The sequence below is a fragment of the Calidris pugnax genome, unplaced genomic scaffold (assembly GCF_001431845.1).
Source record: "Calidris pugnax isolate Ruff unplaced genomic scaffold, ASM143184v1 scaffold54, whole genome shotgun sequence".
Lineage (NCBI taxonomy): Eukaryota > Metazoa > Chordata > Aves > Charadriiformes > Scolopacidae > Calidris > Calidris pugnax.
Genome location: NW_015090864.1, coordinates 11,672,772 through 11,687,023, shown reverse-complemented (window position 1 = coordinate 11,687,023; position 14,252 = coordinate 11,672,772). Strand labels below are relative to the sequence as shown.

The 14,252-nt window shown below is 39.6% G+C and overlaps 1 protein-coding gene across 1 annotated transcript in view; it reads left to right on the top strand.

The window, feature by feature from the left end:
- PITRM1 (pitrilysin metallopeptidase 1) overlaps positions 1–14,252 on the top strand; it is a 30,575-nt gene that overhangs the window by 1,342 nt on the left and 14,981 nt on the right. The window contains exons 4-14 of the mRNA XM_014944871.1: positions 11–323; positions 2,250–2,356; positions 3,316–3,467; positions 3,971–4,085; positions 4,218–4,314; positions 4,722–4,882; positions 6,224–6,350; positions 7,005–7,093; positions 7,688–7,816; positions 9,510–9,623; positions 10,056–10,152. Coding sequence (XP_014800357.1) covers positions 11–323; positions 2,250–2,356; positions 3,316–3,467; positions 3,971–4,085; positions 4,218–4,314; positions 4,722–4,882; positions 6,224–6,350; positions 7,005–7,093; positions 7,688–7,816; positions 9,510–9,623; positions 10,056–10,152 — 1,501 coding nt within the window. The remainder of the gene's footprint in view (positions 1–10; positions 324–2,249; positions 2,357–3,315; positions 3,468–3,970; positions 4,086–4,217; positions 4,315–4,721; positions 4,883–6,223; positions 6,351–7,004; positions 7,094–7,687; positions 7,817–9,509; positions 9,624–10,055; positions 10,153–14,252) is intronic.

The following is a 14,252-nucleotide window of genomic DNA, read 5'->3' as shown; positions in this document are numbered from 1 at the left end:
TCGGCCGAAGGACGGGGAGCGACGTGGTCCGGCCGGGACCAGGCGACCCGGAGCGGGCGGGCTGGGGCAGTTCCCGGGGAGCAGCTCCTGGCTGGAGGCCGGAGGCAGCCGGGGCCGGGCGGTCGCGGGGTTCGGGGCCGGGCGGTCGCGGGGTCCTGGCCCCCCCGGGCGGGTGTCTGTGGTGGGAGCCTGTTTGTTCTAAAGAGAAGTGTTATTTCAGGTCTCTGAATCAGAAGTCGTGGAGGTGGAGGAGCGTTCCCGCGAACGAACGGGCGCTGCAGTACAGGGTAGGCGAGCACATCCACGGGTTCACTGTGGAGCAGGTGAGCATCATCCTACAGTTCCCCTCGCTTTGTATAGATACGTTTTTCCCTTGGTTGGAACGTGCCTAAGAGAGGCCAGGAGGCTGCACACTAAATATTTGCACAGTTGCTTTGGGTGGTCAGTTAAAATTTTTATAGTGGTTACTTGTAGTTATCTCTCTGCAACTAAATTCTTTAGGTAACGTTATGCAGTACAGGGTGGGCGAGCGCATCCACGGGTTCACTGTGGAGCAGGTGAGCATCATCCCACAGTTCCCCTCCCTTTGTATAGGTACACTTTCCCTTGGTTGGAAAGCACCTAAGAGAGGCCAGGAGGCTGCACACTTAAATATTTGCACAGTTGCTTTGGGTGGTCAGTTAAAATTTTTATAGTGGTTACTTGTAGTTATCTCTCTGCAACTAAATTCTTTAGGTAACGTTAACACATGTTCTGTAGGGAGCTGATTCTTCTATGTCTGCTGCAGACGTTGAGCATTTGGTCTGGTCTTCGAAAAAATCCCCGGCAGATAACTGAACTTCACTGTGTGCTGTGTGCTTACATTCAAGTAATATTTTACCTCCTAAGCTGCTTTTAATACCTTTGTAAAGAACTTGCATGGAAATAATATGTTGAATTTCTTTTCACTTTTTTAAAGCAAAAAGCAGAAGCGGAGAGTAAAGGTAATTTGCAAAAAGTGGTTGTTAGTGACAGAGCTAGTGGTAGAATGTTTCTTTTGCTGCCCTAACCACTGGGATTTGAATATACGCCCTTTCTTTGTATTTCTCATTGATTTGTTCTGGTCTTAATATCTATACCAAAGAGTACATTGAAGTGTATTTTAATTGGTTTTTAAAGTTTTATTTTCCATTTTTCTTCCCTACATTCAAGTAATATTTTACCTCCTAAGCTGCTTTTAATACCTTTGTAAAGAACCTGCATGGAAATAATATGTTGAATTTCTTTTCACTTTTTTAAAGCAAAAAGCAGAAGCGGAGAGTAAAGGTAATTTGCAAAAAGTGGTTGCTAGTGACAGAGCTAGTGGTAGTGGATTTGAATATATGCCTTTTCTTTGTATTTCTCATTGATTTGTTCTGGTCTTAATATCTATACCAGAAGAGTACATTGTAGTGTATTTTAATTGGCTTTTAAAATTTTATTTTCCATTTTTCTTCCCCCCCCAACCCATAGGAACAAAGAACTTAGAGAGTAAAGGTAATTTGCAAAAAGTGGTTGCTAGTGACAGAGCTAGTGGTAGTGGATTTGAATATATGCCTTTTCTTTGTATTTCTCATTGATTTGTTCTGGTCTTAATATCTATACCAGAAGAGTACATTGTAGTGTATTTTAATTGGCTTTTAAAATTTTATTTTCCATTTTTCTTCCCCCCCCAACCCATAGGAACAAAGAACTTATTAAATAATGTATATGGCAGTATTATATCAAAAGTGTATTGTAGCAACAAAGTATTATGGCAGTATTGGATCAACAGACTAATCACTGCTCTATCCTCCGTGATTTATTTGACCTAGTTGTGCTCACACTGTAATACGGAGAGTAAAGGTAATTTGCAAAAAGTGGTTGTTAGTGACAGAGCTAGTGGTAGAATGTTTCTTTTGCTGCCCTAACCACTGGGATTTGAATATACGCCCTTTCTTTGTATTTCTCATTGATTTGTTCTGGTCTTAATATCTATACCAAAGAGTACATTGAAGTGTATTTTAATTGGTTTTTAAAGTTTTATTTTCCATTTTTCTTCCCCCCCCCCAACCCATAGGAACAAAGAACTTATTAAATAATGTATATGGCAGTATTATATCGACAGTGTATTGTAGCAACAAAATATTATGGCAGTATTGGATCAACAAACTAATCACTGCTCTGTCGTCCATGATTTATTTCACCTAGTTGCAGTCACACTGTAATACAAATGTTTTCTTCCAATGCAGGTGTCAGCTGTTCCTGAGCTGTTCCTGACTGCAGTGAAGCTCAGTCATGACAGTACAGGAGCCAGGTATCTGCATGTGGCTCGAGAGGACTCCAATAATCTCTTCAGGTAAGATGTTAATATATGTATAGCACATTCCATCTCAGCATCACCTTGTGGTTTCTAAATTGTAATCCAGTTTCATAATTGGATTTTTCTGTGATAACAAAGAGGATGGTGTTTCCTTTGCGGAATTTCCGTAGAGTTTTTCAGGTTGGAACAGGTGTCATGAGGCCTGTTGTTAAGTCTGTTGCTCAAAACAGGGTCAGTGCTTTATTCAGGTGCAGTTCCTTAGACATTTATCCGGAGGAAAATTTCTGAACACGGATGTTCTACAACCTCTCTGGACAACCTGTTCCCAATGCTTGACTGTATGGTGGGCTTTTTTTCTTTAATACCGAGTTGTGACCTCTGTTGTTTCAATTTATAAATATTGTCTCGTGTCCTTCCATCGTGCATATCTATGCAAAGAACCTGTCTTCATCATAACCTCCTTGTAGGTATTGGAAGGCAGTTATTGAGTCCCCTTGAGGCCTTTCCTTCTTCAGGCTAAATGAGCCCAGTCTCCTCACCCTCTTTTCACAGGGCATGTGCTCCAGCCTGTGACTATCTTTGTGGCTCTCCACCACTACTTCAAACTTATTATCATCTCTTCTGTATTGGTGAGCTGAAAGCTGGACCTTCTGATAAATTGCCTTAGAGTTGCAATATGTGAACTGGTTCTTTTTACCATAACCTTTTTTCTGAGCCTTTTGGCTAAAAAGGTGCGTAGTTATGTGCTGAAAACTTCTGTTTCAGCACATAACTTCTGGAAACCTCCAGAAGTAAAAGTGCAGAGGTTGTACACCTTCTAAAAGAGGAGACTGAGCACTCAAGAGTCTTTCTTAAGAACTGAGTAACTGCATCCTGCTGTATGCCCTGTTAGTTACCAGACAGTGTTAATGTTCCCCTAAGTCTCAGCTGCAGACAGGAGGTGGGTGGACTTCTCACCACAAATAACCTGTGCCTCTCCCTGCTCTCTCCTGCAGTATACAATTCCGAACCACTCCGATGGACAGCACTGGGGTCCCACACATCCTCGAGCACACTGTCTTATGTGGGTCTCAGAAGTATCCTTGCAGAGATCCATTCTTTAAAATGTTAAATAGGTCACTGTCCACCTTCATGAATGCATTCACAGGTGAGCCCAAAGTAAATAATACCACTTGAAATGCCTGAGGTTTTACTGCTGTAGAGCTGTCTGTCGGCTCTCCTTAATTTCCCTTTGGAGGGCCATTATTATTAGGTGTGAATATTGTGAGCCAGAGATTAAAAAACAAGGCAAGGCAACAAAATAGATCTTGTTCCTTTGGCAGTTACAAAGTCCCAATAGAGGTGGATCTTTATAGTATACAACAATGCATTTAATTACTTATATATATGGCAAAAGCAAAGTTTTCATAGTAAAATAACTGCAGTGTTAAACTTTTGTGTATTCCTTAGGAAAAATGTGTCACACTTTTGTGTATTCCTTAGGAAAAATGTGTCTTTTAGTAAGTTTCTTCTGTTCCAGTTATTTATGTAGAGAGAGTAAGTTTCTTCTCTTCCAGTTATTTATGTAGAGAAGAGATTAAAAATAAATGAGGGCAAAATACATCTCAGACTTTCTAAAATTCTGTCCTTTTTATGTTTGTTTATACACAGCTAGTGATTACACACTCTATCCGTTTTCAACACAAAATCCCAAGGATTTTCAAAATCTTTTGTCGGTGTATCTGGATGCAGCTTTCTTTCCATGTTTGCGGCAACTAGATTTCTGGTAAGATGTGGACAGCCTGAGACATGTAAACCTTAATTTAAAAAAAAAAACAAAAACCACAAAAAAACCAAAACAAACAAAAAATCCTCAAAACCCTGAAACTCACAACACTTCTGTTATTAATTTTTTCAGGCAAGAAGGTTGGAGGTTAGAACATGAGAACCCAACTGATCCTCAGACACCTCTAGTCTTCAAAGGAGTTGTTTTTAATGAAATGAAAGGGGCATTTGTAAGTTTTGTGAATTTTTGTTTTAAGATCTTACACTTGATGAAGTGGCTTAAGCTACGAGTTATCAATGGCGTTATTACACCAGAGATTCCCATTCCTCCTTTGTGAAATTTAAGCCCTGAGTAAAGTCAGCAATCTGTTACATGGTTATTCTTAAAGTTAGCCTGTTGAAAGTTTGTTTACAAATGAAAGAGCACCTTTCTAGTGGATTTTATGTAGAATTTTCTTTTAAATTAGGATATAACGTAGCTAGTTTTATCCATGTATATGGGACTACAGAACAAAATACTTATGCGAGAAGGAGCTCTTGTGTAAGTTAGAGCTCTGATGACTTACTATTGACCACCTTTTATTTTTAAAAATGTGTTTTGATGACTTTTACTGAAATGTGGTGTTTTCCTCTTAAGACAGATAACGAGAGGATATTTGCACAACACTTGCAGAATAAAATCCTTCCCGATCACACTTACGGTGTAGTATCTGGTGGAGATCCGTTATGTATTCCTGATCTTACATGGGAGCAGCTTAAACAGTTCCATGCCACACATTATCATCCAAGCAATTCCAGGTATCTGAGATTTGTGACTGCTCACTAGGTTGTATAGTGTGTTAGGACTGTGTTTGTATTTTTATGAGGGAAAGCCAGCAATACAGTGCTTCCATTCTCATGGCCAGCAGCTTAGATAACCTGTGCCCTCCAGCAGCTAGGACACCACTGAAACAAGGAGTTTGCTCTAGGGAGAGAAGTGAAGGGTGAATTGGAAGCAGAGAGATGGCTGATTTGCTAGAGTACGTCTGCCTGCTTAATTATGAGTATTTGTTTTGGGGATTTTTGTTTACAGATGTTTCACCTTGAACTCAAATGGCTTTCAGGGGGAATGGAACATACTAATAAGTATTTATTGGCAATTTTAGGGAGTTACGATACAAGTAGCGCAAATGAGTCTAAGGGTTCCTATCTTCCTTCAAGTCAACCCAGATTAAAAATTACAAAAACAAGTTACAAATGAACGGCGCAAATGAGTCTAAGGGTTCCTATCTTCCTTGAACTCAACCCAGATTAAGAATGGCAAAAACAAGTTATAAATGAACGGCTGTTCACTTGTTCATTACTGTATCAGGTTCTAAATAATGGATATTCATTTGAGTCAGATACTAATTCTGTTGGTACTAATAAGGTGTTCAAGCTAAAAGTAAATTTGAAAGTGATATGGAGGGAAATCTATAGTACCCTTGTTTCTTCTGTACCATATTTGTGGTCAGTGTGTTAGTCTGGCTAATTCATTTATGGAACATAAGCTTGTGTCATGATAATGAATTTGCTATTCTTTGTTTTTTCTCATCATCACATGTATTCTACTGTACCTGTGTTTAGTTTTTAATTGGGGAGTAACATTTACCTGAGACATGCCTCATTCTTGTATTTGATCCAGAGGAAGTCACCAGTGTTTCTTGTAGATACAGGACTCTGCTTGGTAGACTGACCCACAGAACCCAGCCGTGTTTTATAGATCAGTTAAGATATGGATCATCGTTTTTATACGTTATATGTGAAGACCATAAGAATCTTGTCCTTGGAAACTTTAAGGCACTGGGATTCTGGCTTCAATCACTAATAGTTTTTCTTGGAACATTACATATTGTTGCAACTAAAGAAATTCTAGTTTTTCATGGTCCCCAAAGCATAAAACAGAATCTGGAAAAATATGGAATTTTACCAGGAGATATGTGAGTTTTATGTATGTGGCAAACTGATGGTCTTTAACCCAGGGGTCTTACAAAGCATATTCCATTCTAGATGTGACTGAATCTCTGGAAAATACAGGACATTCAGAATATAATAAAAGCTGTTACTATAAATTTCATGTCAAGTCTGATGCTTAATCCCAGTCTTTCGTATGAAATGCAGGTTTTTCACTTACGGTAATTTTCCACTGGAGCAACATTTGAAACAGATACATGAGGAAGCATTGGTAAAATTTGAAAGAATTGAATCAAAAACTGATATCCCGAAACAGAAACTCTGGGAAAAGCCTGTAAGTAAAAAAAAAACAAAACAAAAAACCCTAATGCACATCCAGTCTTGGAATTGCAGAAACTGAATATAACAGGTTAACGTTTTAGCCCAGCCTGCTGGAGTTCTGTTTTTTAATTTAGAAGTGTGTTTGTGTGTAAATGAGCTGAAATGTTTTTATTTTTGGTTACAGCAGGGAGAAACTATATTTACTTATGAGTTTCAGTAATGTAACAATTGCAAGTGTCTCAGCATTTGGAGCACTGAACCATTTATTAATGGAAAGCTTTTAGTGCTACTGTTAAAAATATTGATGCTTAATGTCAGGAAATGGTACCTACATTTCCAAACCGTGGTGTCAAAAATAACATTTTCCATTCTCTCCCATCACCCTCCCTGGCTTGTCCGGAAGTGTAAGTGTTTCTTTGAAACCCAGCTCAGTGTTAATTATGGGCAGATTTTCTTCATCCTCTTCTCTATTCTCCACTTGTAAAAAAATGAGATACCAATTATGTTTGTGTATTTACTAATGAATATCAAACTTACTCATGATTATCTGTAAAATTACTTTAAATCTTGGGAAGGAAGATGCTATGAAGATACAAGCAGTCATTTGTTATTTGTAACTTCTGCTCTGAGTTTAGTTTGTGTCAAAGGTATTTGTTATACTTCACAGAGAGAAGACAGTGTAACATGTGGCTTGGACTCGTTTGCTACTGATCCTTCCAAGCAGACAACTGTCAGCGTCAGCTACTTGTTGACGGAGTAAGTGTATCAAAATGAAATTCTGAATCAAAGGCTTATTTTAGAACTATAGCAAAATGCGGGTTTATTTCATGTCCAGGCTTATTTTAGAACTATAGCAAAATGCGGATGTATTTCATGTCCCCCAATCCCTTCTCATAAATATCATCTTTAAGTTAAAGAATGTCATGGGAAAGCTAGACAAATCCTGTAGTAAATGAACATTTAATTGCGAAGTAGAATTTTTCATTCTTTATCAAATGGACATAAGGAAAATCATCATTACCTTGCAGAACTGTTCAGTGGATTAGATTTAGGGGAATGCTGGCTTACTGTCCTTCAACTTCCTTCCGTGTGCAAACTTTTCTGTATGACCCTACTTTTAACTTTATCTACCTTTTCAGCCTAATTTAACTTGCTTTACTGTTAGTTTTGGTAAGTGAAAGACACAGAACTCTTTTAGTTCCCTAAGGTTTTGTGCAGTGTTTATAACTGACAATTGTTTCTCCCTCTACATTGTTTTATAGAAGTAATTCTGAAATGGATGTAGTGATGATACTGGGTGTCCCATATCCATTGCTTGATGTTTTTTAAGAGCTATTAATTTTTCTTCAGTATTACAGACACTTTTGAAACATTTACACTAAGCCTCTTGTCTTCACTGTTGGTTGATGGGCCGAATTCTCCTTTTTACAAAGCCTTAATTGAGTCTGGTGTTGGTACAGATTTTTCTCCTGATGTTGGGTAAGTGTTCAAATTTACATTTCATCACTACAAGCAATAGTAGAAAAGTTACAAACCACTTTTAAGTTGGGAGAAGTCGTCTCTCATACAGGCCGTTTATGCCAGAATAATCTTACTTTAAAATGTTAAAACATCTTAAGGGTTTCTACTGATGAACTGTAAAACATTCCCAACTGTAATTTTTGGCTCTTGAAAATAATTCAGTAGAAGCTATATTAGTTTAAACAAAGTTGTACTTTTTAAAGCCTATGAATAAGAGAAATTGATAGATAAAGGCATGGTATACCTTCAGTGCCCTAATTTACTAAGGGTTTTCATCTTGACCATTTAGTATTACTCAGAAGAATTCACTAGCTTTCCTCTGTACTGTGATACCTTTGCTTTTTTGCTTTAATTCTGTGATTTAATAGTAAGTGGGTTTGGCACAAATGTGCTGTTGTGCAGTTTGGTGCGATTAACTTGCCGTCACCTCAGTACAAAAGGCTATTTCTGCCAACACTTACTCAAACCGTAGCTCTTGGAGCGGGTCTTCTGAGCTCTGCGCTGCAGGCTGAGGGTGAGTGGAGTCATTGGCTTTTGTTGTCAGCAGAAAGAAGCGCTTTTAGGGCATGATTCATCTGACTGATTTTTAGACTTGAGGATTACAAAAATCATGCCTTCGTCTCTGCTGGCTGTCTTGGATGTTTGAGTGGGAAACCTTCATCTATGATTTTTAATGCCTTAGGGTACTGTGCTGGCTTGAAGTGTCTCTGTGTGAAGTCACGGGCTTCCTGTGAGTCCTGTGGTTTGCATGCCAGTGCCATGCAGGCATCTTAATCTCACAGGGTGTGGCAGTAGAAATCCATGTTTAGACACCAAAATAGTGATTCAGTTGTTTTATGTTTTGTAGCTTAACTATATAAATAGGTGTTGAACCCTACATTAAATTGGCTTTAATGTACCTTGGTGACTGTGCTGATGAATCAATCTAGAAGAACAAATTTGATTCCAGAGATCAGTGTTCCTGAGTCTGCCATTGGATTCCTTCTGTGGTTTTTAGACATGGAATAGTGGATGTTTAGAATTGATGAGCACGTATTGCTTTTTGGTTTTTGACTTTGGTTCGAACTGCTAGGTGTTCTGTGTTTCTGCAAGTGTCAATTTGTCTCTCTAAAGATGAGTTCTTATGGTTAGAAGTGCCTGACAGCTTGGAAAAAATCCTTTACTTATTTTTTAAGCACCGTTGAAAATAATTGCAACAAACATGGAACACTTCACATTCACCACTTACTTTACAAATACTGCTTTAAAAGTACACATTTAGAAGATGTGTCCCACTCACCTGCCAAAGTAGAATGTATGTGTTTGGTGTTATAGGCAGCTATAATTTTCACTTTGAAAAAAGAGACTTCTTTAGTGGAAAGAACTTGCAGATTAATGGGAAGATGAAATGAAAAGACCAGCTTTTCTTCTGTACCTGTTTTTTCTTTCTGTAATATCATATGCTTTATGTTTTCTTAACAGTGTGCTACTACCTCTGCAGTAGAACAAAAAATGCTTTTAAGTTCTCTTTTTTGCCTCTTTGGTAGTTATTTTAAAATCCTGTGTGTGTATGTGGAAATGATGGGTGTTTTTCCTCCTCTTCTGCCTTTGCTGGCAGGTTTAGTGATTAAGTTCTAGTACTTGTCACTGACTTGAATGTGTTTTATTCTAGGTTTAATGGCTCAACGAGAGAAGCTTATTTCAGTGTGGGTCTACAGGGTATTGCTGAAAGAGACATCGATACTGTGAAACAGATAATTGCTAGAACTGTTGATGAAGTTATTGCGTGAGTAATGCTAAATTTTTGAGAATATTGTTCTTTTATACAGTCTTTTACAATTAGATATTAATAATACAATAATATATAGACATAATAATGCAGGCGTATATATAATAATGTTCCTTAAAAATTGAGTTATATTAAAATAAATGCACCAAAGAATCAGTAATATTGTTCAATACTGTTAAAGCTTGTATTTGCTACTTCCTCTATTGTAGCATATTCATCAGCATAACATTCAGGAGTTTAATGATATTAGTGCAGTTTCACTAAATGACACAGCATGATAAGATTATTTCATATCAATTTTAATTCAGTGTGGAAGACATTATGTTGTAATGCTTCCTTTATCGATGTTATAATTCATTTTCATAACTTCACTTAAAGTGATTAGTGTTAATGGATATGACTTCCTTCTCTCATCACCCCTTCCCAAAGGAAAGGATTTGAGGAAGATAGGATTGAAGCTCTTCTTCACAAAATCGAAATCCAGCTGAAGCATCAGTCTACAAGTTTTGGACTTGCCCTGACATCTGTAAGTCTGTATGTGCCTGTGTGTGGTGCTTTTTTAGGTATGGATGAGTAACTTACTGTCTACACCTTTATGAAATATGGGGTCATTTTGTAGACTCTTGATATGTAAAACTTTTCACTTAAGGACTTTTCCATCTCATGTGCATCTTCCTTCTTTGCAGTAGCCTTGAAACTACCGCTGCACTCCACACTATATGACTGAATCAGGCAGCGAGCCTGTTGTCTTCACCTGAATACTAGCTTTGATTGCAGTAGCACTGACTACTTCTGTAAGGGAGGCATGCCATACTGCCTCTTGGAACTGTGTGTTTTGGCCACATACCTGTGTATCTTTAAAAGTCAAATACAAGGACTGTGTTTTTCTATGGGATTTAAGATTCTACTGCTGTCATTTAATTTCAAGATTCACAAGTAAGAATTTACACTAATTCAATTCTTGGCTTATAATTTTGATACCAAAGCTGTTACAGAATATGTTTTCCACAGCAAAATGTGGAGTGTTTAAGAAGTCTGCAAGTCATTTTAAATTTGGTGACGAGTTAGCTGCAGTATTTGCATTCATAGCAGAGGTACTCCACCCCTCTGATCATTTTGTGGCCCTCCTCTGGACCCGCTCTAGCAAGTCAATGTCTATCTTGTACTGTGGGCTCCAGAGCTGGACACAGTATTTCAGGTGGAGTCTCAAGAGAGCGGCCTAGAGGGGGAGAATCACCTCCCCCAATGTCCTGGCCATGCCTCTGTTTTATGCAGCCCAAATAAGATTGGCTTTCTGGGCTGCAAGTGCACATTGCAGCTTCATACCTAATTTTTGATCTACCAATATCCCCAAACCTTTATCTACAGGGCTGCTTTCAAACCATTCATCATCCAATTTGCACTGATTACTGGTCAGAGCAGCATAGAGGGGGAGAATCACCTCCCCCAATATCCTGGCCATGCCTCTGTTTTATGCAGCCCAAATAAGATTGGCTTTCTGGGCTGCAAGTGCACATTGCAGCTTCATACCTAATTTTTGATCTACCAATATCCCCAAACCTTTATCTACAGGGCTGCTTTCAAACCATTCATCATCCAATTTGCACTGATTACTGGTTGTTGCCCCAGCCCAGGTGCAGGACCTTGCACTTGACATGAGGTTCACAGGGCCTCATTCCTCAAGCATGTTGTGGTCCCTCTGGATGGCATTCCTTCCTTCAGGTGTATTAACTGCACCACTCAGCTTTGTGTCATCTGCAAACTTGCTGAGAGTGCACACAATCCCACTGTGTCGTTAATAAAGGTATTGAACAGCATTGGTCCCAATACAGACCGCCGAGGGACAGACATGACTTGTTACTCTTCTCTATTTGGACATTGAGACATTGACCGCAACTGTTTGGATGTGGCCATTGAGCCAATTCCTTATCCATCGAGTAAGTCAAATGTGCCTCCAATCTTCTCTATTTGGACATTGAGACATTGACCACAACTGTTTGGATGCGGCCATTGAGCCAATTCTTTATCCATCGAATAAGTCAAATGTGTCTCTCTCCAGTGTGTCATCTGCAAACTTGCTGAGAGTGCACACAATCCCACTGTGTCGTTAATAAAGGTATTGAACAGCATTGGTCCCAATACAGACCGCCGAGGGACAGACATGACTTGTTACTCTTCTCTATTTGGACATTGAGACATTGACCGCAACTGTTTGGATGTGGCCATTGAGCCAATTCCTTATCCATCGAGTAAGTCAAATGTGCCTCCAATTTAGCAACAAGGATGTTGCATGGGACTGTGTCAAAGATCACAGAATGATCACAGAATGGTATGGGGTTGGAAGGGATTTCTGGAGATCATCTAGTCCAAACCCCCTGCGAAAGCAGGTCCTCCTAGAGCAGGTTGCACAGGAACATGTCCAGGCAGGGTTTGAATGTCTCCAGAGAAGGAAATTCCACCACCTCCCTGGGCAGCCTGCTCCAGTGCTCTGCCACCCTCAAAGAGAAGACATTTCTCCTCATGTGTAGGTAGAACTTCTTATGTACAAGTTTGTGCTCATTTCCTTTTGTCCTGTCACTGGGCACCACTGAAAGATCTTGCGGAAGTCAAGATAGATGACATCAGTTTCTCTTCTCTTATGCACCAGTGTGGTCACTCCATTGTAGAATGTCACCAGATTCATCAGGGACAGTTTGCCTTTAGTGAAGCCATGCTGGCTGTCACAGATGGCACTGTAATTTTAAACCCTGTGTAGTAAGAATTACCTAACTTCCATACTGTGTTCCAGTGCTGTGCTAGCTTTACAATTAGAAGGGCTTTCCTCTGTGTGATGTATTTATTTAAAAGACAGACAGGTGAACAATGGGCTGAAGGGTGGGGCTCAAAGGATTCCAGTAAATGGAACAGTAACATCTGGCTGGTGGCCAGCGACTAGTGGTGTTCCCCAGGGCTCATTTTTAGGGCCAGTGCTTTTCGATGTTTTTATCAACACAGGAGTTGAGTACACATTAATTACATTTGCTCATGATACTAAACCAGGAGCAGTTGTCAATTCCAAGGATAAAGAAGGTTGCATTCAGGACAGTATAGCTAACTGGCTGAAAGAAGCAAATGTCCCACTACACTCAGCATTGGTGTGGCCTCACCTAAAGCACTGTGTGCAGTATTTGAGCTTCACAATATGAGAAGGACATAAAAAATATTAGAACATGTCCAAAGGAGGGCAGCAGAGATGCTGCAAGGAGCAGTGAGCATGATTTATGAGGAGCTGCTGAGGATACTAGGTTTGTTCAGCTTAGGAACGAGGAGACTGAGGGGTGACTTCATTGCTGTCTACAACCTCGTGGTGGGGAGTGGAGCAGGGGGTGCTGGTCTCTCCTCTCTGATGTGTGGTAACAGGATGTGAGGAAATACCTTCAAGCTGCGTCAGGGAGGTCCAGATTGGGTATTAGGAAAAAGTTCTTCACAGAGACGGTGGCCAAGCACTAGAACAAGGTCCACAGGTGTACTGGTTTTGGCTGGGATAGAGTAAAATATCTTCACAGTAGCTTGGATGGGGCTCTGTTTTGGATTTGTGCTGAATACACAGAAATGTTTCAGCTATTGCTGAGCAGCACTTATGCAGCATCAAGGCATTCTCTGTTTCTCTTGTTGCCCCACCAGTGAGGAGGCTGGGGGTGCACAAGAGGTTGGGAAGAGACTGACCAAAGGGGTTTTTCGTACCTTGTGATGCCGTGCTCAGCAATAGAAGCTGGGGGAAGATGGAGGAAGGGAAGACATTTGGAGTCAGGACGTTTGTCTTCCCAAGTCACCGTTAGGCGTGAAGGAGCCCAGCTTTCCTGGAGATGGCTGAACACCTGCCTGCCAATGGAAGTAGTGACTGAATTCCTAATTTTGCTCTGCTAGGATGCCCAACTTTTGCCTTACCTGTCTGTATCTTAACCCATGAGTTTTCTTACTTTGACCCTTCCGATTTTTCCTCCCATCTCATTATGAGGGGAGATGGGCTGGCTGGGGTTAAACCATGACACCAAGGAAGTGGTCATGGCCCCAAGCCTATTAGTGTTCAAGAAGTGTTTGGGCAACTCTTCTAGATAAATGGTTAAACCTTTGTATTGCTTACTGAGAACCAGCACTGAGTTGTTAACGGCCCCATGGAAGTCCCAGATAAGGAATGACTTATTTTAGGAGAATTAACTGGAGCACATTATAAAAGAATGCTATTCTTTAAAACACATTAGGGAATTTCCACAGAATAGATAATAATAGATAGCACTGAAAAAATCTGGAAGGCTTGTGATACCTGCTTGTAATTAAAGAAGTAAGAAAAGAGAAGGTGGTTTTGACAGTTCTGATGCATTTGTTTTCTACATGCTTTTAAGGGCTTTTTATATCAAATGTCTTGAGATTTTTTTATTTTGCTTTGTTTCATTTTTTTCCCCATTCACACAGAGTAGAAATGGAGGAGGTTTTGATATCTTACCTTTTGGTGTATTTGAAGAACTTTCAATAGTGACTTGAGCAAACTTAATAGCATCAAACAAGAGAATAAAACTAGGATAACATCCTTCCAAAAGAAATATCCCGGGGATATTTCTGAGTATTTAGTATTTTCTTTTTTCCAAG